Source organism: Pogona vitticeps, chromosome 2 (genome assembly GCF_051106095.1).
Source record: "Pogona vitticeps strain Pit_001003342236 chromosome 2, PviZW2.1, whole genome shotgun sequence".
In the NCBI taxonomy this organism is placed as follows: domain Eukaryota; kingdom Metazoa; phylum Chordata; class Lepidosauria; order Squamata; family Agamidae; genus Pogona; species Pogona vitticeps.
Window position 1 is genome coordinate 174,081,242 of NC_135784.1, and position 23,443 is coordinate 174,104,684.

The window sequence follows — 23,443 nt, forward strand, 5'->3', positions numbered from 1 at the left end:
CCCAACAAAACATCTCAGGGCAATCTGAAATCAAGAATAATTAAGCATTGCTGTTGTTGTCACAGCATTGAGCAGCTCACCCCCAAACAAATTCTTAAGTGTAATCTAATATAAGGGAGTGTGCCAGAACCCGCTAGCAGAATATTCAAAGTACATGACCAAATTACAAGGCCTTGGAGTCCACAGAACAGAGCAAAGGCGATGGAAGTGGTATCAAACTGCTTTAACTGTGTAGCGTAGATATATGGTCTGTCGATGGGCTGACCGTTTGACTGCTGAGCCAAGACCGTGGGATCCTTCTCAGTGGTTTCAAGGTAAGTGTGAACACTGAGTCAAAGAGGAGGGTAGTGTGTAGGTGTGTGTAGGCAGCTATAATAGTAGAATACAAGGTAAGAATGAGATAGGACAGGCAATAAAGAATAGGTGCCAAAGAAAAAGGCTGTGGACCTGGAGTAAACCCCGAATCACACACAGGAGGTAATGAAGCTATGCGAATGAACAAGAAGTTTACTTATGAGCAACACTTGTAGCCATCTGAGAAACCAGGAATCATCCAAGAGCTTGCACACTACAGATGGGTTTGGTGGTTTGTGCCAGTTCGGCTGTCGGCACAACAAACGTTCTCTAGTTCTGATGTGCTTCCGAGTCGTGTCTCCTCCAGTGGGCCCCCACTCAGTGGCAGCACCCCGGCTTGCCTGCCCCGCCTCCTCTAGGTGTTGCCTCTAAGTGGGTGCCCACGGAAGGAGCCAGGACTCAGAATTACTTCAGAACCATGGCCAACGGCTGAACTGGCGGTTCATACCCATCTCTACACAGCCCTCAGAAAACAGGAGGAAGATGCTACCATACTGTGGACTTAGCACCATGAGCAGTCAAGTCTTCAGCCCCTTTGGTAGAAAGGGTTGGCAACCTTTGGCTCTCCAGCCATTTCAGGCTTCACTTCCCAGCAGTACGAGCCAGGATGAGCAAAGGTGAGAGACTGTGGGAGTTAAACATCAAAATATGAAAGCAAGAAGGTTTCCTCCCCCTGCCCTACAAGGTGACAGTCTATGGAAAAATCTGAGAGGAAAGGCTCTCAAGTTGCTTGAAGAGGGAAAACCGTAACACCCCAACACTTCAGACTAATTGTAGAATTCGATTACTTAGTCAGGATACTAATACTTTTTATTTTATACTTTCATTAAAAAAACCCCAAACAAACTGCAGTTTCCCAGAGAAAGAAAGTGCTTGGGTGGAAGGGGATTTGCAAAATCTGGGCTCAGGATTGTGCTATACTTTCGACGTGGCTGGGCCGTCCCCGTCAGCCCTAGCCAATGAGGAGGCATGAATGGAGCTGCAGTCCGGCGGCATCTGGAGGGCTATGTGTCCTCTACTTATGTTTGTACAGTGAAAGCTAAGCAGCTGAAAATAAGAGTTTCTTCCCAGTACATTGCTGTCATCATTGTACATTTATTGTCTAAGACAGACAACCAAATGCTTACCAGCATTACCAGCTTTGGAACAGTGCGGCAAGAGGAAGAAAAAATTGAGCATCCGAATCTTGTTTTAGCATTGCATCACTTTGTTGATCTCAAAGATCAGCTGCTGATTTTTTTTCTGTCTGCCCTGCAGCTGGGCAAAGCATAGAAGGAAACTCCTTCCTCATCAGGTGACCTCGAAGCATCACACGGCTATGGTTTAGTCATTGTGAAAGGGTAGCATTTTGCACAGATAATCCCTTGCAACAGTACCAAGGTCCTAGATCAAACGCAGCCCTCAGAGTGTGTTTGGACTGAAACCTTGGTCAGTCCAAGCTAGCTCTGAAAAATGGTGGAGGTTGAAGTCCAACAATATAGAGTCGCTTAGAGATTCCCCCCCGGCCCTGATCTACAATCATACTTCGTCCCTGTTTCAGGATACAAAACTATACTTTCCCTATGATGAAGGAGGCTGAAAGAAATCAACTTGGGCAGAAAACAACCCCAAGCAAGCTAAACCTTGCATGGCCATCATCCAAGTTCTCTCCCTACACCAATGACTACCAAGAGTAAAACAAAGAGTAAAACAAACCATTTATGTGTTTAATTCTTGCCTGTTCCTGCTGCAGTGTTCGTGCCCAGCTAGCCTGGACTTTTGACCCAAGCTAATATCTCCTGTAGACTTAGCCAGCGATGTCGCTGGCCACTTCAATCTGGAACTTCCCTGAGTTGCACACACAGGGTTCGCTACAGTTCAAGTACCAAAGCTACCTCGGGTTGTAACAGATCTAGAGCAAACCTATGCAGGTGATGGGTAACAGCTCTTGTCCCTTAAATGTAGACCGGCTTCAGCAAATTAGAGAATAATACTGAAAAGGACCAGGATGACAATTTTTCATCCTGCGCAGACATATTTAGACGAGTGTCCCGGTATGGCAGGAGAGGCCATCCCTCAACTGAATCAACACAGTCGTTTAAAAACAGCAGTTCTCGAAAATGGCATTGCATTGTCCCTCAAGTTTTTTGTTCCACCCCCTTTTCAAAAGTTTGCTCAAACGTCTGTGTTCTTAAGAACAAGGTCAATGAAACTGGTCGTAAGAGGCCACCCGTGGTCTGTTAGCAAAAAGGGCGGTTTTTGCTTGCCAGCCTATGGAGGAAGGAAAAAAGGACACGTGCCTTTAAGAAGCTGTGATGCAAAACCAGTTTTGAACTGGATCTCAACACCACAGAATGTTTAAGGTGCCCTCTGAGATGTAACATAGAGCAAATTTGCTTATTCTTCAGCTATGTTGACTGTGAATCGTCACTGCAAAGCCCAGAAACATGGTCGGTCCCAGTTCAACAGGCCTGATCAGGAGGCTGCAGAATGGCGCCACAGGGTGCCACAGCCGCTTTCCATAATCGACTGATCCACAGGTACAATACCATTCCTTACAAACCCTGGTTGACCGTTTTGGTGGCAGCAATATTCCCAGTCCTGCTGCAACTGCCACAAACAGTCATCTCCCCAGCTTCGGACAATGGACCTCTCAAAGATCATCAAGAAGGGCTGGGCCTTCGAAAACCAGTCTAAAGAGCAGCGAGACTGCAGGGTTAGAGAGTGGAGTCCATGATAGGATGCCCGTTCTGAGGCAGTATCCTCTGCTCTGTGGTACTGGCCTTGACTGAAGCTGGAGAGTACTTGGGCATCCTGTAGCAGGCAAAGCAAAGGATCTTCCGGAAGGTGCTGCGCATTTCATTGTCCCGGTAGGAGTAGACAATGGCATTGATGAGTGAATTTATTTCAGCCAGCAGCAGAAAATACTTCTCAACTGCTAGCACATTGCAGCTTTTACAACCAAGGCCATCCAACAGGAGAACCACCTGCCCAGGAGTCCAGCAGATAACAAAAGCACCTGAAGACAAAGAAGAACAGAAGGAATCTGTTAGAATGGGATAGGCAGCTTTCAGACGTCTAGGAGCCACATACACCCACTGCCAAATCTTGGAAGGCCACTTCCAGTTTCAATGAAGGACAACCCTTTCCTCTCCCCCCCCCACCCCCGGGACCTAAAACAGCCCGAGACAACAGAATGCACAAAACTGTCCCATGCACAAGGTTCACAGAAAGGGGTTGTAGTCGTTTTTGTCCAAAACATCTAAAAATCTGAAGGAAAAATGATGATCTAAATAGAACAAATACATAAGTAAAATGATACAGATCCATGATTCTAATAGTAGCATTGACCATTAACGAACCACCGTTTCAACCCAGACCCATATCCATCAATCAATCCAGGCCGGGTTCCTATTATGCTAGAAAATGTGACACCCCCCCCCATCACCTTTCTTCTTTCCTTGTTGGAATCATCATGCATTATACCCAGAAATACTTTTAAAGGGAAACTCACGTTTATACTTAATCCTCTCCAGTGCTGAGTTGAGAGGAAAATATTTCCAGATGTTTTCAGCAACAGCAAGCAGTGGCAAAGTGCTGATTCATAGACTCAAAAATCCTTTATCTGCTCAAAGCAACTTTGCAACATTTTTAAAAGGTGTTTGGTTGTGGGGTGTTGTTGTTGTTTAATAAGTGGACTATGAACATTTGTCCACAATAGCCTGAAGACATATTTTGCAGCACTCTTCCTAAAGCTATAAAGAAGGCCTGCATCTTGCCAATGCCTGGGTACACTATCTGTGAGCCTTGCATATACTACCCTTGGATTCCCTAAAAAGGTTTCCCATTAGCAACTGTGCAAACAGAATGCCGGGCTAGTTGATATGATCAGAACTTTGGAAATAATCATCATCTTAGAACTGCAGAGCTGAAAGGGACCCTGTGGATCATCAAGTCCAGCCCTTCTCAAAGAGGCACAGTGAGGAACTGAACTTCCAACCTCTAGCCCCACAGCCAGAGACCTAAACCACTGAGCTACACAGCAGTTCTTTTATTTTCTTAAGTTCCTATATTATGGAAGTAAGCATATAAAGAAGTGGTTGTGGCTGTTTTTCTTAAAGGATCTCTAACTTTGGTCAAAAGTAAAACCATCTCGCCTCAATTCCATAAATATGAATAAAGCAACTTTAAAAACAAAGAAACACATTTTAAATTCTTGCCCCCCTCCTCTTCTCTGGCAAATCTGTTGTCCAAATATATTACTCAACTCTACCCCATTCTCAACTGGAGATCCCTGCCAAATTACTGGGTATCCTTCCCCCTTGGTTTGAGCCTTCCCTGTTGCTACAATCCTCTTCTTTCATTTTTATTTTTTATTTTTTTAAAAAAAGGAGCCCATCCAAAGGTCATGTGTCCCAAGCATCATGCTGCTGGAATTAACTTCTAGCTGAACTTTTAGGACTGTCCAGTTAGGAATGGAAAAGAATTAATTTTGAATTCCTTACAGGGCACCTCAGACAAAGTAGGGACTTGTTTCTCCTGAGACTCATTATGAAAAAAAAAGACCTTTGCCTTGAAATGCTGAACATCTGCAAGGCGCACAGGCCATTTTTTGAAAAATAAAGTCAGTAGAAAGCCACATGCACACTTTAAAACTATGAGTGGCTCAAATGCACTCAATTGAAAAATATACATAAAGAACGGCAAGGAAGGAAGGAAGAAATCAATAAAGGTGTACGTACAAATTTGAATGCAAAAAGAAAAAAGAAACAAAGCCTTGCAACCTGACAGGAAACAAAGATGAGAACAATAAAGGTGGTGGGGTTGGGAGAAACACAGCAAAATTGAGAATTTCACTTCTTGTCTCTGGCATGACCAGAATTTCAGAATAGCTCAAGGCAAGACTTCACTAGGCTGAGCTTCCTCCGCCAAGTGTGTGCCTTCCTCTGCAGGCACGGGGGAAGCTCAGCCTAGTGAAGTCTTGCCTTGAGCTATTCTGAAATTCTGGTCATGCCAGAGACAAAAGGATACAGCTGTTGCAGAGAGAGCAGGGATGCACCTGCTGGAATCAAGGGCACTTGAGCCCCATCCATCAGGAAGCAACACGCTGAATTAAGACAAGCTCTGCTGCAGCGCTTGCTGGGCACTGTGTTTATTGTCTTCCATCCCTGAGAGGCCAAAGAGGATCAACTCTCTCACAGTGGAGCAGATGGAAACACAAGGGCACTTCTGATTAGGAAGAATACTACACCTGAACTGAACCTCGGACACCCAGGTCGTTTCCCAAATACACTCAGCTTTCAGACTAAATTGCCAGTGCTGGACACCAGCGGCTGTGAGGAAATCTGCACTGTGAGGGTCAACTACTGGGTTACCGAATAGATTCATAAAGTTACAATGCATCCTGCCATTAAAATGGGTAGAGCTTTCAAAGCTGTCACTTATTTTTAGCGTAAATACTCAGAATCCTGGTAGTGGGTGGGTGATCCAGTCTGCGATGTTGCCTTTTTGGACTATAGCTCACGGAATAGCCAGTGGTCATGCTGGCTGCAGGATTCTAGTTGTTAAAAAAAAGACGGGAAAAACCCATAAAATGTCCCATCCCAAGGGTTGACAGCCATTCTATGGTTGGTTGTATTGGAGGAGGTGTGACAAGTGGCTACCCAGGAGAAGGCCTCTCTGTAGAATGACCCCCCCCCCGGATCTCTAGACCCTACATTATGGCTTTTCTAATGGTAGGCAACAATTTCTTTAATTTGCTCAGGTTTGGGAGGATTCTGTGGGCTCTGTCAACACTTTCCAATCAGAACACTGACCCATTTTACATTATAGGCTCTCATTACAGAGAGCATGGAATTAGTCTTAGGCAGTGTACAACCACCGTCATCATCCAGAAAAATGTCTTAACTGAAAACTTTCCACCATGTTCCCTTCAGAAGAAAGATCTGGATAATTCCTCCTTCCTTTCCAACTTCTCAGCTGAAAAGCACTCCAACAGCCTTGAGCAAAGAACACAAGGAGAGCATCTTGTGACGAAAGCCATAACCACCCTCAGTAGCTAAGCCATAATCTATACAGGACAAAGGCCTACACAAGCTTTAGGAAAGGGTCTCTGGTAGCGTGTCACATAGCAGGATTGAAAGAAGCCCAACACAAGGCTATATCAGAGTTGCAAACTTTGAATCAGAGAGGGAGAAATTTAATCTTTTCCAAATGCAATCCCTGGGATACTTCAGTCAGCCTGCCCAGTTGCAAGCTGCCTTACCCAAACTCAGGTCTTCTCCCTGACTGACCCCCAGCAACCTTGGAAGAAAGCTCCGCCTGGAAACCATCAACAACATGAGCAGACAACGTTGGGTTTTCCTGTATAAAAGCCAGGCATTTAGAACAATGGATAGGCATTCCTGAATGCTGATTGTTTGTTTGTTTTACAGAAGTGAACAGGGTTCACTTGGTTTAGATAAAAACATGGGGGAGGCAATGAAATCTCATTCAATGTATTCGCGAAGGCTTTCACGGCCGGGATCTAATGGTTGTTGTGGGTTTTCCGGGCTCTTTGGCCGTGTTCTGAAACGTGTTTCAGAACACGGCTAAAGAGCCCGAAAAACCCACAACAACCATCAAATCTCATTCACTTTCCTTTTTCCTTTTCAACTCCTTGGCATTCAAGCCACTGTTGTTTGTGGCAAGATCTGCAGTACAATGTGCAGTTCACAGGAAGACTACAGGAAAGGAGAGGAAGAAGAGGCTGTATCCATACACCTTCTAACATTTGATGGGTCTGATCCCCTGGAGGTACGGCAGAACACCTGAAACATTCATGCCATCTGGATGGGAAACATCAAAGTTATACACATCTGAAGACTCTCTTGACATGCTGAAATAAGTGGAAAAACTAAAACAAAGTAACTACAAACTAACAGAGGGATGAACCCCACTCCACTCTTATTTGAGATGTCACTTAGCTATAGATCTTACAAGATGGCCTGGGCATGACATCTCTAAACTAATCTTCTGCACAGGATTTTTGTGACTATTAAATGACAGTCTATACTCCTGGGATCAAAAGGATAGGTTGCTTAGCTATAACTGCAGGTCTTCTAATGGTCATCTGTGAATCCACACATATGGGATCCTTTTGCCCCCGAGCAAATGTCTTTTATACTTTCTAGAGCCTAAGGAAAGTGTTAAGACATGCCCTCTCTACTATGTATGCTTCCCCACCCTGTATGGAGCCCTCAGTCCCCCAGTCCACAGCTGATTTAGAAACAGTTGTCTGGCAGACTTGAGGGGAGGCTGGCTGGGTTGTGTGAATTCAGAGATGATCGTTCAAAGAATGACAGTTACAGGCAAACAACCTATCCTTCTTCGTGATCTCTGAAATTACACATATGGGTGATTGGCAGCTTGTCAGATGTCATGCCAAGACAGAGGAAGTTACTGTCCTGCCAAATGTAGCATCAAGCTTAGCCCTGACATCCAGTCTGTAATGTTTGATGAATGTCAAAGGCTGTGACCAGGTTGCAGCCTTGCAAATGTCTCTCAGTTGAACTTCTCTGAGAAGTGCTGTTGACACAGCTATTGCTCTAGTAAACTACCCTTCCAAAAACCTAGGCAGTGGCCTCTTTGCTAATTGGTAATGTAAGGTGATTATGCTAAAAATCACAATATCCGACAGTCTCTGAGACATAACATTTTCACCCTCCTTTAATCCCTGGTAATTAACAAAACATCTGGTGTACTTTTAGAAGTCCATTCTTCTGGACATGTAAAAGGCTAATTCCCCTGTGGGTATCCAAAGTGTGAAGTGACTCTTCCACTTCTGACCCTGATGGTGGGAAGAAAGTAGGAAGCACCAAGGGATGATTAAGGTGAAACTTGGAAACTGCTTTGGGTAAGAAAGAGAGATCTGGAAATAATGTCACTTTATTCTTACAAAACGGAAGGAAAAGTGGATTTCACCAGAGGGTGTCCAGTTTATGAGCCCTGTGTGCAGAAGTAACCACGACCAAGAATGCAGTCTTATACATCAGTAGCCTAAGATCAGAAGTTGCCATGGGCTCAAACAGCATTCATAGGTTGAGTGAGTACTAAGGTAAATGGTCACAGTGACATTGGGGCTCTGATGTCTGGGTAAACGTTTCTCAGGCTCTTGGGGGAAAAATATTTTTTGAGGGTTGAGTTTCTAAAACAGCAAGAAGCTGCATAACCTTGAGTTTGATAGGCTACTATTGCTGACAAGGACACTTTAATAGAGGAATGGGTATCCCTTTCTCCTTAAAAAAATATGCAGCTTAAGTGGAAGATAAGATTTCAGCAATGATTCAGGAAAATCAATGTATTTTCTCCATTTATATCTTTATTTATTTATATCTATAGTTACATCTGTTAGATGGCATTCTCACTTCAAATAGAGTTCTTTGTGGCTCAGGGCCATTTTCCAAGCCAGTAGTTTTTTTTTTGGGGGGGGGGGCTAAGTCCCTGTGCCAAACCATATCATTGTGCTGTATAAGCAGGTCTGGGATCAATAGTAGGTGATACACATTGACTGCCATGTGCATGAAAGTTGTGAACCAAGGCTGGCATGGCCACCATGAGATATTAACATTATGTGAGCCTTGTCTTAACACAGTGCCACTAGGAGTCTGGGAAGAAGAGGTATGGGAAGGAAAAGGTAACTTTTCTTTCTTATCCAACGAGTTGCAATAACAACTGCCAACAAGTTCTTCTCATGGCTTGCCCATGAAAAATACTTTTTTGCATTTTCTGTAGATGTGGGTAGTGAACAAATTCACCTCCAGATGACCCCAGTGAATGAAAATATCACTGAAGACATTGGAGGATAGCTCCAGTCATGAGTTAGGATTAGAGGGGAGTATTCGTATATGAATACCCCCGCAAAGCTGGAGTTAATGAGAGTCCAGCCCCCTGGGGCCTGACTGTCCACTCACGCTTTTCCTTCCAGTCTCTCTGGAGCATCCAGTGACTAGTGGCTAGCCGACCGGGCACTCTGGAGCAATTGGAAGGGAGAGCGGGGCTGGCAGTGGTGGCAGACATGTGAGTGGATGGTCTAGCCCCAGGTGCCGGACCCTCCTTTACTCCTGCTGTGTGGGGGCATTCATATCCGTATACGAATACCCCCATCTCTTGTTCTTTTGTCTCCTGAGAAGGTTAGTTTTCTTCCCCCACCATATGAAGGGAGATGTGCCTCTGTAGGCACCATTCCCACAATCGAATCACTAGGTCCAGAAGGGACATTGAATGTGTTCCACTCTGTTTGTTTACATAACACACAGTGGTAATGGACTACTTGTACTACTTTCCCTAGATTAGCTTTTCAAATGTATGGAAAACTTTTATGGCTGCTAGTACGTCCAATTTGTGTATGTATAATTTAATTTGCAGTTTCAGACCAGTGCCTACGACTCTGTGGGCCTGAGCAATGCGCTCCCCAGCCTGTAAGGCTTGCATCCATAATGACTTGGATGTGGGGTTGGAGTTGCTTGAACAGTCTCCTGAGTGACAGATTAGACACATCCATCCACCACAGAGGCTGCTCCGTAAGCTCCATGGTGACGACCAGTCTCTTTCTGTTGCTTTCCATCAGGATGTTGAAAGACACCAAATGAAAGGAACTCATTTTCAGGCAAGCATGCAGAACTACTGATGCTGTCTACGCCATGAGTCTGAGAAGTCTGGGGGGGGGTGTCATTCGTGCTGTGATTGACACATTTGTTTGAATTTGTTGGTCAGCTCCATGAGCTTGTCTATCTTGCCTTGAGGTAGATAAGCTACTTCCTTTCTAGAGATCAGTACGGCTCCTCTATATTGTACCTTTGGATCTGGGCTCATATGTGATTTTGCTAAGTTGACATGGAGGCTGAGAGCTGACAAGAGATGTAGGGCGAAAACCTCAGTAGTAGGAAGATGTTACTACTAACCTCATCTTTCTCCATCTTTGAGTCTATGACTATCAACCTGTCATCTATGCACAGAAATACAATTATGTATTGTCTGTCTCTTTCCAGCAGAAGACCCTTTCTCTTTAAGGATGAAGACCAAATCAGAGGAGAATTTATGGGACCAGTCTTGAAAGATGGGCGAGTACTCAGTTTGAGTGGCTCTGAGGCTCTGGCAAAGTGGGGATAGCTTGTCCACAGCGGGAAGGGTGATTTGGCTCATTCCAGGGAAATGCAGGTGAGGATGCATGTCCTTAGGATATTTCATCTTCAGATGATTATTCATTGTTACATATGCAGATACCTCCAAATCAGACTCTGCTTCTCTGAACATTTAAATATACTTTGCTTAAGTCCACAACTAGCCAACTTACACTGCAAGCAAATTCTAGCACCCACAACGATAGGTATTTGCATTCTGTTGTTGTGATCAGAACGTCACTTTCCTCATTTCTCATCACTCACTAACTCTAGAGTTCTGCTGTACTGCACTCCCTGAAAACTGAGGAGACCACCCGTATGCTATAATAAGCACACAGCTACTTTTAAGGAGAGAAGATGCTCTAACTGCACTACCCTATCATGATACATGCCTAACAAGGGATTCCCTGCACCCCCACTCCCTGCCAAGGAGCAATCGGATTTTGGAAACTGTCTGCAGAATGAAGAGTCTGCCCAAGATCTGAAAGGTATCAAGTGCAGCTGTTTTACCGTACCTGAAGAGCTTCTGTTTGGACTATCATGCTCTGGCAGTCTTCTTTCAAAACCTTCCCAAGGTACATTTTCCTGAGAAGCATGATTAAGCCTTGGCATAACACTTCCATCGAAAATGGTTGCATCAGGAAAACTTGAATTATCATTCCCCTCCAGAGCTACAGATTCAAAACTCAATGCTCTTGAATAGGATTGGCCCAAACACTTTTACTGCTTCAAACACAGCAGCAAATAGAACTCCTTTCCATCAGACTCACCCAAGACAAGGTGGATATCAAAGACAGGCAGCCACATAAACAAACAGATTACAATGATCGCAACTCCATGCACTAAATAGAATTCAAACTAAATACTGTAATTTTCCAAGTATAAGATGATACTTTTGTCTAAAATCTTTAGATTAAAAATTAAGGGTTGTCTTATATACAGAAGTAAGGGGGGAGGGATCAAAGCGCTTTGATCCCTGCATCCCCCCTCCAGTTTTTTGCAAAGAAAGTGGGGGGAGGTCTTATCCATGGGGCGTTTCATACATGGAGGCATCTTATACACAGAAAAATACAGTAATTACTGAAGCACTATCCTTTCATGACAACTGAACATCTGCAATAGGAGAAAACTGCCTCACGCCATCTAATGCAGTGATTCCCAACCTTGGGTCCCATAATGCCCTTGGACTAAAACTCCCAGAAGCCTTCCCCACTATCTGTGCTAGCCAGGATTTCTGGGAGTTGTAGTCCAAGTACATCTGGGGACTCAAGGTTGGGAACCACTAATCTAATAGTAGGGCCCTCTAAAGAGCTAGTACATGGCTGATGTTGCCATGGGCGTAAAAACTTAGAGGCCTGTCATTAACTAAAATACATGTGGGTCAACTGCAAAGGAAGAACTGTAGAATGTTCAATTCGTTAAGTTATGAAACTTACTTTCCCTCTGACACAGTCATATATTTCTCACCTCACTGTCTGGCCATACCAGAAACCTTCTGGCACACCCTGCTACATATCGGCGAACACCAAAAGCGAAGAGATTTCCTCAGCAGAGTAAGGAGGCCTGATTGCATCCTCCTGGGTTGCCATTTTAAGCCCTCAGGCTGAGAATCTTTGGCAGAATCTCTGGAGCAAACCTGTTAACAGGTGGCTCAATGCCATCTCAATTCAAGCAGAGAGCATTATCCTGCTGCCTTCCTTGGGCCAAGGCAAACTATCTCCCTATGCCTGCTCCTTGCAAACGCTAAGCCAATTTGCATGACTCATAGTAGCCAGCTCTTTCAATTCCTTCTAGCTTGGCTTTTGGTCTCTAGACATGAATCATTCAAAAGCTCCCATTTTGCAGGCAGGCTTCAAGGCAACTCGCTTCCTTTGGAGGGACCTTAAGCTCAGCCTCAGGTAACATGCTTTCTGTGCTACAGACCCTAGATTTTGTCGGAAGAAACTTCTCAAGCATCACCTCAACTCAGGAGGACCAACAGAGGTATTTTGGGAATACGAGTTGGCTGAATCTGTCCTTATAATTGGGTATCTGTTACTGTCCTACTGCCCCTTAAAGAAATAAAGATTCGCCACTTCTTGTCCACCCTGTCCTTCCCAAGCTATTAACATTTCTTCCTTGAGGATGGGCTATGCCCCCACACCCAGGCCATGTGTTCAGGCCTTGAGACAAGGTCTTCTATCCAGCTATCAAATATATTTCTAAATAAACTTAGTAATCTTTTATTTTAATCTCAGCTTCTGCCTAGTTTATTGCTCCATGTACTACTAGACCACTGGTTCCCAACCTTGATTCCCCAGGTGTTCTTGGACCAAAATTCCCAGATGCCTTCACCACTAGTCATGCTGGCCAGGATTACTGGGAGTTGTAGTCCATGAACAACTGGGGACCCAAGGCAGAGAACCACTGGATAATAGTGGTCTTAAATTCTCACAGGGAACACTGTTGCTGTTCCACTCTGCTAACGAAGGGATCTCCTAACAGAGCGTCCCAGAGACTTGGCCTGAATCAAAAATTATAACAGGTTTAGCCTTTGGTTTTTCCAGCTGAAAGGAAGTCAGCCCATTCTGGTCAGGGTGTCTCTGCCTGAGAACTTGGGAGATTCACTTTCAGAGCAGAGACAGCCTAGGAGCCATGGTAAGAGCATAGGAAGAATGCTGCTCTGCTAGATCAAAGTCTATCTGTTCCAGCATTCTGCTTCTCACAGTGGTGAAACAGCTGATTCTGGGAAAGCCACAAGCAAAACACAAGTGCAAGAGCACCCTCTCACTTATGTTTCATAGCAAGCAATATATAGAAATTCACTGCCACTGCTATATTCATATTGATGCATGCTTCCTCACTTGCTTTTTTGCTCACGATGTGAAAGCAGAATCCTCCCACTTTTTTTTCCAAAGGAAGAAACTGAAGGTGCCATTTCTATTTCTAAGAATCTCACCTCCTCCCTTTCTTCTTTCATATGTTCCCTTGAACATATGTTCTTTGTGAATCAGGTGGCCTCTCCAGAAGCTGTACTGCTCATATGAACACTTAGACTGCAGCTACACAGTGAGAAACATGTAAATTGATCCACTGTGAAGTCACAGGTTTCTATGATGTTAATTCACTTCAGCTAACCATACAGGAGTCAGCACAGAGGCGAGGAAATCAGCCTTGTTTACAGCTTGTTACCCATCTGAATCTTCTCCTCACCATATCTGGTGCTCAATCTGTTTTTCTCTTCCTGTTCTCTCCTCTTCCTTCCCCCCCCCGCCAAAGGTTTCCCATCCTAGTGCTAGGGCAGCTAGGTGGCCAAAGAAGCAAGGAATCAGAAGAGAGAGAAGAGGATGCTTTCAAGTGAGTCCTCTTTCCAGCTTGTTAAGGCAGCTCTGCTCTGGTTGTTCAGAACTGCAGGAAGCACAGTTAGAGCAAAACTACCTTAAAACCTCCTCTTCTCTGTCAGTCAAGTCCTCACTCCTTTTTCTTTGGTTGCCTAACTGCCCTCATGCTAGATTAGCAAGCCTTTCAAAGAAAAAAGGAAAGAAATTGAATAGGAAGAGAAAGGAAAATGAAAGCAGACCAAGACACCAGATGTGGGGAGGACAGGATTCATATGGCAACCAGGTTTCCTTGCTGCCCTGCCTCTCTCACTGCTATTGGAACTGACTGGAATAGATTTGAATACTTTGGCTACAAAACCCTCCACAGCAGCTTAAGCAATCACACTGCCTGAGCCAGTGCAAATGCATTCAATCTAAAAAATGTAGAGACCCAGTGGTGGAAGAAAAAACCCTACAAATTGGGGGAGAATTCTGGGCTGAACTGCGTTGACTTTTACATCATGTAGTAAACAGAAAATAATACAAATCAAACCATCCGAATCTCAGAGCATTTCCTATTATTTGTCAATGTAGTCACACCGTCAAACAATCCATGTCTTTGGTATCACTTTTCTTCCCAGCCCAGGGATAAACAGATAACAATAATAGTAGCCCACTCCTCACTCCAGGACTAATGGCAACAGTACAGAAGCAAGCTAACTTCTCCACTGAAATGAAAGCAGGAGTGTGGCTTGAAACGTCAGCCACTGATGGCAAAAAGGGGGGGATATGAAGGAGCAGAGTTAAAAAAGGCAGCTAGTCTTTCTCTGGTGACTAAATAGGTCAGGTTGTCACAAATTGTCCCCTCCTCCAATGATAAAAGTTAAATATATACATGCAGAAAACAGAAATGAAAAGAAAGGTCATTCTTCTCTAGCTTGGGTGTCTTTGAGATGTGTTTTATCTGTCTGTCACTTTTCTGCCACTAGAGTTCCCAAAATGACACAGAGTGGCTGTAATTCTGTTGCTTAGCATAGTAAATCACATTAGATTGTGACTCATAGCGCAGTGGTTAAACTGCAATATTGCAGCCAAAACTCTGCTCATGACCTGCATCCAGTCCCAAGCAGCAGGCTCGAGGTTGACTCTGGCTTCCATCCTTCTGAGGTTGGTAAACTGAGAACCCAGCTTGCTGGGGGAGGAGGCAATGTGTAGCCTAAAGAATTACATTGCAAACTGCCCAGAAAGTGCTTTAAGTGCTATGAGGTGGCATACAATCAGTACGCTTTTTGAATGCTTTAGAGTAGGTACTATTGAATCACCTGGGATTTGATGAGTCGACTCCTCCATAAGACTGAGTTAACAGCCAAGAGAAAAGTCTGGTTGTAAGGGGAGGGGAAGGAAAACCACAATGTTACAGGGAAACCAAGAGCTGGTTCCCTCTACTTACTGAGGATGATGATGACTGTCTTGATGAGGTTGATCATAGTGTCCTTATAGCGTGGATGGAAAGTGGTGTGCTTTGACATCCGTGCCATCTTCCTCTTCACATAGATGAAAATGTGAGCATAGACGATCACCATGATAATGAAGATGAAGAGATTGGAGAGAGCCCAGAAAGTCAAGTATCTGCGGCTGTAGAGGGGCGCCATCCGGGAGCAGTCATCCAGCTGGCATAAGCAGTGCCAGCCGTATGAGGGGATGAGGCCCAGCAACAGAGCTGTAATCCAAATGCAGCAGATGAGGATCATCACACGCTGATTGGACATCTTGCTGTGGAGCTGCATGGTGAAAACTGTCTGGTGCCGCTCCACGGCAATGGCCAAGAGATTGACCACTGAGGCCGTCAAACTGGTATCCAAGAGGCTCTGCCTGATAAACCAGGTCTTGAGAGAGAGGCCAGCGGTCCTAGGCCCTGTGTGGAACATCAAGAACATGTAAGCAATGCCAGCAAAGAGGTCGGCAGCGGCCAAGTTCCCCAAGAGGTAATAGATGGGATAGTGGAAGCGCTTGTTGATCACAATGGCTGTGATGACAAGCAAGTTGGTGAGGAGCACAATGATGCTGACAGTCAAACCAAGAGCTACCACCAAGATATCCTTCGACCTCCATTCATGGAATAGCTCCTTCCCACTGTTGTTGTAGAAGAACTCGACTGACTCATTGTAATAGCACTTGGTCATGTTTTCAGAATAGTCGATCCCTGTGTTAGGAGAGAGGGGAAAAGGAATGGAGTGATTAATTCCTTACATTTACATCTCACCTTTCCTCTAGTTAAATCAAGGCTTTGTACATTGTTCTTTCCCTCACTCTGTTCTCACGATAAACCTGCAAGGTAAATTGGTTGAGAAAGAATGACTATCCTAAGATTACCTGATGACTTTTATGGCTCTCCAGAGACTTGAACCTGTTATCTCTCCATCCCAGTCCAACAGTTCAGCCTGCTTTTAACTTTTGGAAGAAGTGACAAGGGTAGCAGGCATAGCGGTGTCTGCCCACATCACATGCATAGTGCTCTCCATTGTATGTCCATGAATGTGTGGTACTCCAGATGTGATGGAGGACTGCAACTCACATCATCACAAGCTGGCTAGGACTGATGGGAACTACAGAATTATGACATCTGAAGATCCACATATTCCTAGCCCTGGACTAGCTTTTGTTGGACAGTCATCACTGTACAGCAAGCTAGGTGAGAACTAAATAATTCACTGTGGGTTTGCCAATCTACTAATATTGTAGGTGTGTTTTGGAAAAATGACAATTTATAAAATGGCGGTGTTGAATTTGTCATTCATAATGTATGTGGAATATGTATTGTTGAAGGCTTTCATGGACGGGATCTGATGGCTGTTGTGGGTTTTTCAGGCTCTTTGGCCGTGTTCTGAATGATGTTCTTCCTAACGTTTTGCCAGTCTCTGTGGCCGGCATCTTCAGAGGACAGGAGGAAGAACTCTGTCTGCCCTGGTATTCTGACTCCTGTCCTCTGAAGATGCTGACCACAGAGACTGGCAAAACGTTAAGAAGAACAACCTTCAGAACACAGCCAAAGAGCCTGAAAAACCCACAACAACCATACGTGGAATATATTTTCCACATACACTACCTAGATCAAGTTTGGGGATGACATAACCCTTCAGATGTTGTTGGACAGCAACAAACATCAGCCATAACCAGAATAGGATGATGAAAACTGCCATCTGGAAGGCCATTCATTTCCGAACCCTAACTCAGTCATTCCACTTGTTCTTGCTTATTACTGTGAGAAAACAGAAACTAGACTTGATTTTATGAGTAAATGGAAACTGGCAGCCATATAGCAGCAAAATGTTGCAGAATGAACAGTTTACCACACATGTCCATCTCTCTCCTTCCCCCGACCCAACTTTTTGGTTTCTCAAGAGCAGTAAATTAAAGAAATGACAACTCTCCCATTGTAACAGCCCAGGTCAGTGCACAAACTGCAAACGAAAACTCAGAAAAGTTTCTCTTGTGAACTACCAGTACCCAGAATCCATACAATTCTGGAAGGGGGCAATCCAAAACAGAAACTCTTCTAAGCTGTGCCCCAAACTGAAGACCAGTGCACTAACTCATGCAGTTCCTTGACCTGCTACTATACAGCTGTTCAGACACAGAAGCTGTTAAGAAACAGGAAGTGAGGTGGTTGTCACCAAGAGCAGCCTATGTTTCTGTTTCAGCCACGAGAATGGTTATAAAAGTCAACCTAGGGAATGAGAAACAGAAGCTACTTTGACTTGTTCTATATGTTATCTCAAACTCATGACTAGTCTTATATTCTGAAAATGGACTTTAAGCTCAAAGTACTTTATCTAGAAATGTATAACCTAATGACCCACAATTCGAGACTTGATAGTTGCCATGGCATACAGAGAAGGAATAATCACACGGAGAAGAGGGATTGATACAAAACCTTTGCATTCTTTCTTTCCTTCAAAATCTGTTCCATCCCAGGAGTGCTTGTAGACCGCCAACTCATTCACCTTCCACCTTTTCTCAGCAGTTTTTAACTTCCAGACATCTGGAATGGGGACTTGAGTCATGGGACTCAACTGCCCAGTCAGAATTAAGTCGCACCTGCGACTAAGACTCCAGTCGGTTCCCCCCCCCCCCGGTGACCCAGACTCAATGTACGACTTGGGACCCATTTTTTGCAAGTCACATTTTCCAATCCCTATTCTTTTAACAAAGGGCACCGTAAACCTGGAAGAAGCTTTGCGACACTCGCCAGAAGAGGCAGGCAAGCGTCAGAAGAGGTGAGGGAGGGTTTTCAAGAGGGGGGGTGAGGGGTGAGGGAAGGCAAGGCAAGGCAGGCACAACAGATGGGACCAAAAGTGGGTGGGTGGGTGGTTCACAGGCTTCAGACCTACACACAGAGAGAGACAGAGAGAGAACGAACATACCCAACCCTCCCTTTTTCTGGTGCAAAAAGTTTATTTTTAATGGGGACTTGGTACCAAGGACTTGGACCCAGTACCTGGTACTCAGACCCAAATACTTGCCAATATTCCTGCTAGACATTCTGAAACAATGTTGTCTTTGAAGGAAACAATGGGGTAAACTGGGTATCTGATTAGCCAAAAAAAAAAAAAAAAGGGAGGGGGAAGAGGCTTAAAGTTACAGTGGTGCCCCAATTTATGAACTTAATCTGTCCCAGAAGATGTTCGTAAGTGGAAATGCTAGTAACGTGAAGCACCATTTCCCAGTGAAATGCATGGGAACGGGATTAATCCGTTCCAACATTTAAAAAAATTGCCAAAATAAAAATAAACAGAGCAAATCCCACACTGGGACTGCAAAAAATAAAATAAAAAAAATCCAAAAATAAACATTGGAGCAAGTCCCACGCTGGGGCTGCCAAAAAAAAAAATCACCAAAAAACAAAACAACACTGACCCTCACCCCCCCAACAAAACAAAAGCCACCCAAAACTTTTTTAAAAAAGCAAAAAGCAACACCTTACCAGTCCAAAGCCTCCTGGGCTTCCACCGCCGCTGCGAAGCCTGGGAGGCTGAGCACGCCGAGGATGGTCCAGCCGCTGGCCTCCCAGCCGGGGGCAGCGCTTCTCGCTGCCGCTGGTGCCCCCAGCTCTGGAACCAGCGGCTGCTCGCCAGGGCAGCTGCCTCAGTCCTTGGTGCTCCTCAATGCCCTCTGCGGGTAGCTGCTGACACCAGTTCTGGAGCTGGGTGAAGCGGCCCACTGAGGGCAGCAAGGAGCACCAACCCCAGCCTTGTTGGAGCCCGCCGGGAGGTGAGCAGCTGGAGCACCCCGCCAGGCTCAAGCCTCCTGGCTCTGGGCCACCCCTGCCGCCAACATCCCTTTCCCTAACCGTTGGGGTGAAAGAGCTACAAAAAAGCAGCCTCTTCGCCACCGACGGTTAGTATGTTTGAATTTCCCGCCCCTTTTCCCTGCCTTTTTCTGTTCGTACGTCGAAGCTCTGTTTGAAAGGAGAAGCTAAATTTTGTGGCCGGAGCTGCTCGTAAGTCAAAATGTTCGTAGGTAAGGGCGTTCGTAAGTCGAGGCACCACTGTACTGTACACACATTTAGCCAGGAAGTAATCTTATTATGGGAGGAACTTAGGAAAAATGAATGCGGCAAATGTAAAACAAGCCCAGAGAACCTCTTTCAGCCTAAAGGCTAAATTCTTATATAGATAACTAGTGGGGAAAACACATTTCGGTGCTGGACAGGACCGAAAGCAAAACGGCAGGGCCAAATGTACCAGCATATTTTTCACGTATCGCTCTTACTTCCACCAACTAAGCCTTAGCAAAGGGATCTGTATATCTGAGAATGAAGAGGAAAATCTGCAAAATGTGGGAAACCACCAAATGATGGTGTCATGGGGAAGTGAGTGTGGATCCATCAAGGGAACCATCAGGGGCCAAACAAGAACTCCAGGAGAGGAAGGTTTGGCCCCAGGACCAAGCTGTTTTAAGCCTGCAATATTATCCGTGCACAGGCATTAGTCCCACTGAATTTAGAAGATGAGGAGCAAAGAATCCAACTGCATGTGCTAGACTCTGCCCCTGCACTTTTAGCCATGCTTGAATGAGGCTTTTATGTGACTTACTTAATGATGGAAATTAATCTCTTGTATTAATAGGATTAATTAGCTGTTTATGGACAAACTCCTAATGGAACATCTGATCCCCAGGGAACATGTATGCGCGTCTATTACATTCCATTTAGTATTAGCTCAAGCAGTTACAAGCAGGAATGATATTTGGACGAGGAAGCAACAGATACTTAAGCGTGCCGGTAAAGCCCCATATCTGTGCTAAGAATAAGTCGTACAAATTTTGTATAACTTGGACTCTTTTTTAAAAAGAATTTCAGCTGTTTTGGCAGCAGGGCTGTACAGTGAAGGCAAAGGGGTCAGGGGGCATGAGTAATTGTTTCCTTTTGTACAGAGAAAGAGAAGACAAGACACGTGCTTTGAGCTTACCCAATACCTCTGGTTGGCTGCTGAGCTGACTTGGCAATGTTCTGCACATCACCAAGCACCTACTGACAGCTATGAAATGTTACTTTCCTTGCCAAGTGTGATGCTAGATTCCCAAAGAGGCCTCACTCTCTCCAAACCGGAGATGGCCTGCTGCAGCAATGGACTTGCAATCTGATTATTCACAGAAGGTAGTGGCTTTAAAACACTCTTCTCCCTTGATTTTTCAGGTACAAGCCTAAGGGGATCCACTGGCATTTTGAAGATTTGCATTATAGAGGGAGAAATATTTCTGCCTAGGCCCTTGATTTGTTTATGAAAGGAAATCACGAATTTAGGTTCCCTTTACATTAACTTAAGTTAACGTATTAATTTTTTTTGTTATGGCTGCTTGCCACCATTCCTTATATTAAGACATCAATATTTGATGCTCTGCAGTTTTCCAGCTTCCAGTCTCATCACAATGAGCACTATGAATTCCTACAACATTCTTTCCAAATGGTGAAGAGCACCAGTGCTGGTGGGTCCTTTGCAGTTTAGTGCATCTATGCTTGCCATTTCTACAAATGAGCCAGCCACCTTGGATCCTTTCAAGGAGAAAGGCAGGGTAAAAATATTCTAAATAAATAGGACATTCCAAGTGTTCTGAAAGCACACTATGAACCAAAAGGACATGCTCCTCTTGAGAGCTGCAGACCTCAGAAAAGTTACCTTTTAAAATCAAAATTCCCAGCATCCCCCAAACAGTATGGCTAGTGGAAATTGCATTTTAAGAAGTAATTCATCCAATCTCTAGAAAAAAAAGTTAGTGTGAGTCCAACTGTCTGCAGCTCCTCCAGTGTTCAAGAACCCCTTCATTAACTATTGTGCAATGTAATCACAAGAGAGAATAATGGCTATTGTAGACAGTAACAAAAGTTCTTGGCATACAAACAAAAATAGGGATTTGCCAAAGATCTCAGCATTCTATTTCAAAAAGAAAACCATCTTGAAAACATGAGCTTTCATAAATGGCAAAAGCCACCAATTCCTATTCTGGGACATATGCAAAGTGTGCAGAAAATAAATGTGCATAATAAAGCTATGTGTGGCTTCACACAAAAGTTTGAAAGTAGATGGGTAATGCCAGCACAAATGAGCCAGAAGATTAAAAAGGTGGTTGAACAAAATTAGAGATGGGGGTATTTGTCTTCAACCGAGCAGAGAGACTTATTGTCCCGCCTCCTGCCAGGAGTATTTCGGCAATCGCCATCTCCAGAGCGATAGGACAGACCCCGCGGCATTAGCACATTAGAGGTGAGTGGACCGTCCGGCCCTATGGGATTGGGGACTGGAAAATGCATTAAAAAAATAGGGCTTGGAAAATGAGACTTACAAAAAAATGGGTCCCGTCTCTAAACAGAATACCAGCAGGTCTGAGAGTGCGTGCCCTGATTGTAACTTTCAAAACTATCGTTGGGCAAAAAGTGACCTGTGCTTATTGATAGGACGCAGATGTTATCTTCTTCACTGCAGACATTCGGGCATTGCAACTCTTTCAAAATCTGGTTGAGGAACTGTGATGCTGATGTCCATCTAAGCAGAAGTTAACAATTCAAGCATCCACTCATGTCTTTCATAATTTTAACAGTTGTTTGCTGCCCTACACAACTCAAACGGCCCTTCTCCCCATCTCTACACTGTGCCTCTTCCTGCTCTGAACTGGTGTCAGTGTATCACAGGAACCTTTAAGTCCCTGCAGGAAGATGGCACAAGTCTGCCAAAAACAGCAGCCCTAATGACGAGAGCTGGAAAGGCAGCAATGAAGGAACTAGAAAAGATCATCCAGTGTACGGACGTGTCACTGGAGACCAAGACCAAGGTCATTCACATTCTTGTATTTCCAGTCACCATGAATGAGTGTGAAAGCTGGACAGTAAAGAAAAAGCTGAAAGGAAAACAAATAGATTTGATTGAAATGTGGTGCTGGAGGAGAGCTTTGCGGATACCCTGGACCGCTAGAAAGATGAACAGGTGAGTCCTAGATCAAATCAAGCCTGAACTATCTCTGGAGGCAAAAAATGCTGAAACTGAGGCTGCCTGACTTTGGGCACATCATGAAAAGACAGGATTCTCTGGAAAAGACAACAACGCTGGAAAAGGTGGAAGGCAACAAGAAAAGAGGAAGATCAAATACAAGATGGATCGACTCCCCAAAGGAAACCACAGGCTTGAGTTTACAGGAGCTGTCAAGGACAGGATATTTTGGAAGTCTCTTATTCATAACATTGCCATAAGTCAGAGGCAAATTGACAGCACATAATAACAGTGGTGAACAAGCTGTTCGTGCAAATTACCTTATCATCACGTATCTTATAATTGAGTAACTGCTGTTGCTGTTGGAATAGATGGTACAGCTTGTCAAGCTATCTGTATGCTGAAAAGTGATGTAATATGTGATGAAGAATGGTACCAGCTGTGTTTGTGCCTAGATTTTTGTTCATAAGCTGGAGAATCAAGATTTGTGTGACAGGGAGTAAAGGTGCACAGATTTGTGTTGTTTTGACTCTCAATTCCCATGATCCCCAAGGCAGGCTATACTACAGTCATGGCCAAAAACACTGGCACCCTTGCAATTCTGTCAAAAATGCAACCCTTCTCTCAGAAAATGGTTGCAGTTCCAAATGTTTTGGTACTCGCATGTTCATTTCTTTGGTTTGCATTGGAACAACACAAAAAACAGAGAAGAAAAGTCAAATCTGATACAATCCCACACAGAAACCCTAAAATGCACTGGCCAAAATTATTGGCATCCTTAACTTAATATTTGGTAGCACCCCCTTTAGAAAAAATAACTGATATCAATCTTTTCCTGTAACCATGAATGAGTTTCTTACATATCTCTATTGGAATTATGTATCACTCTTCTTTTGCAGACTGCTCCAGGGCCATCAGATTTGAAGGATGCCTTCTCACAACTGCTGTTTTGAGATCTCTCCACAGGTATTCTATGGGATTCAGATCTGGACTCATTGCTGGCCATTTCAGAACTTTCCAGCGCTTTGTTTGTAACCATTTCTGAGTGCTTTTTGAATTGTGTTTTGGGTTATTGTCCTGCTGGCAGACCCATGACCTCTGGTAGAGATGCAGCTTTCTGACACTGGCCACTACATTGCACCCCAAAAGTCTTTGGTAATCATCAGAT

At 44.3% G+C, this 23,443-nt stretch overlaps 1 protein-coding gene across 3 annotated transcripts in view; it reads right to left on the reverse strand.

Moving 5' to 3' along the window:
* Window positions 1-1,146: 1,146 nt before the first annotated feature.
* LPAR2 (lysophosphatidic acid receptor 2) overlaps window positions 1,147-23,443 on the reverse strand; it is a 53,917-nt gene continuing 31,620 nt past the window's right edge. For all 3 annotated transcript variants that reach the window (XM_020779325.3, XM_020779320.3, XM_020779315.3), the window contains exons 2-3: window positions 15,243-15,995; window positions 1,147-3,352 (exon numbers count right to left, since the gene is read on the reverse strand). In XM_020779325.3, coding sequence (XP_020634984.1) covers window positions 3,051-3,352; window positions 15,243-15,975 — 1,035 coding nt within the window. In that variant the 5' untranslated portion in view covers window positions 15,976-15,995 and the 3' untranslated portion in view covers window positions 1,147-3,050. The remainder of the gene's footprint in view (window positions 3,353-15,242; window positions 15,996-23,443) is intronic.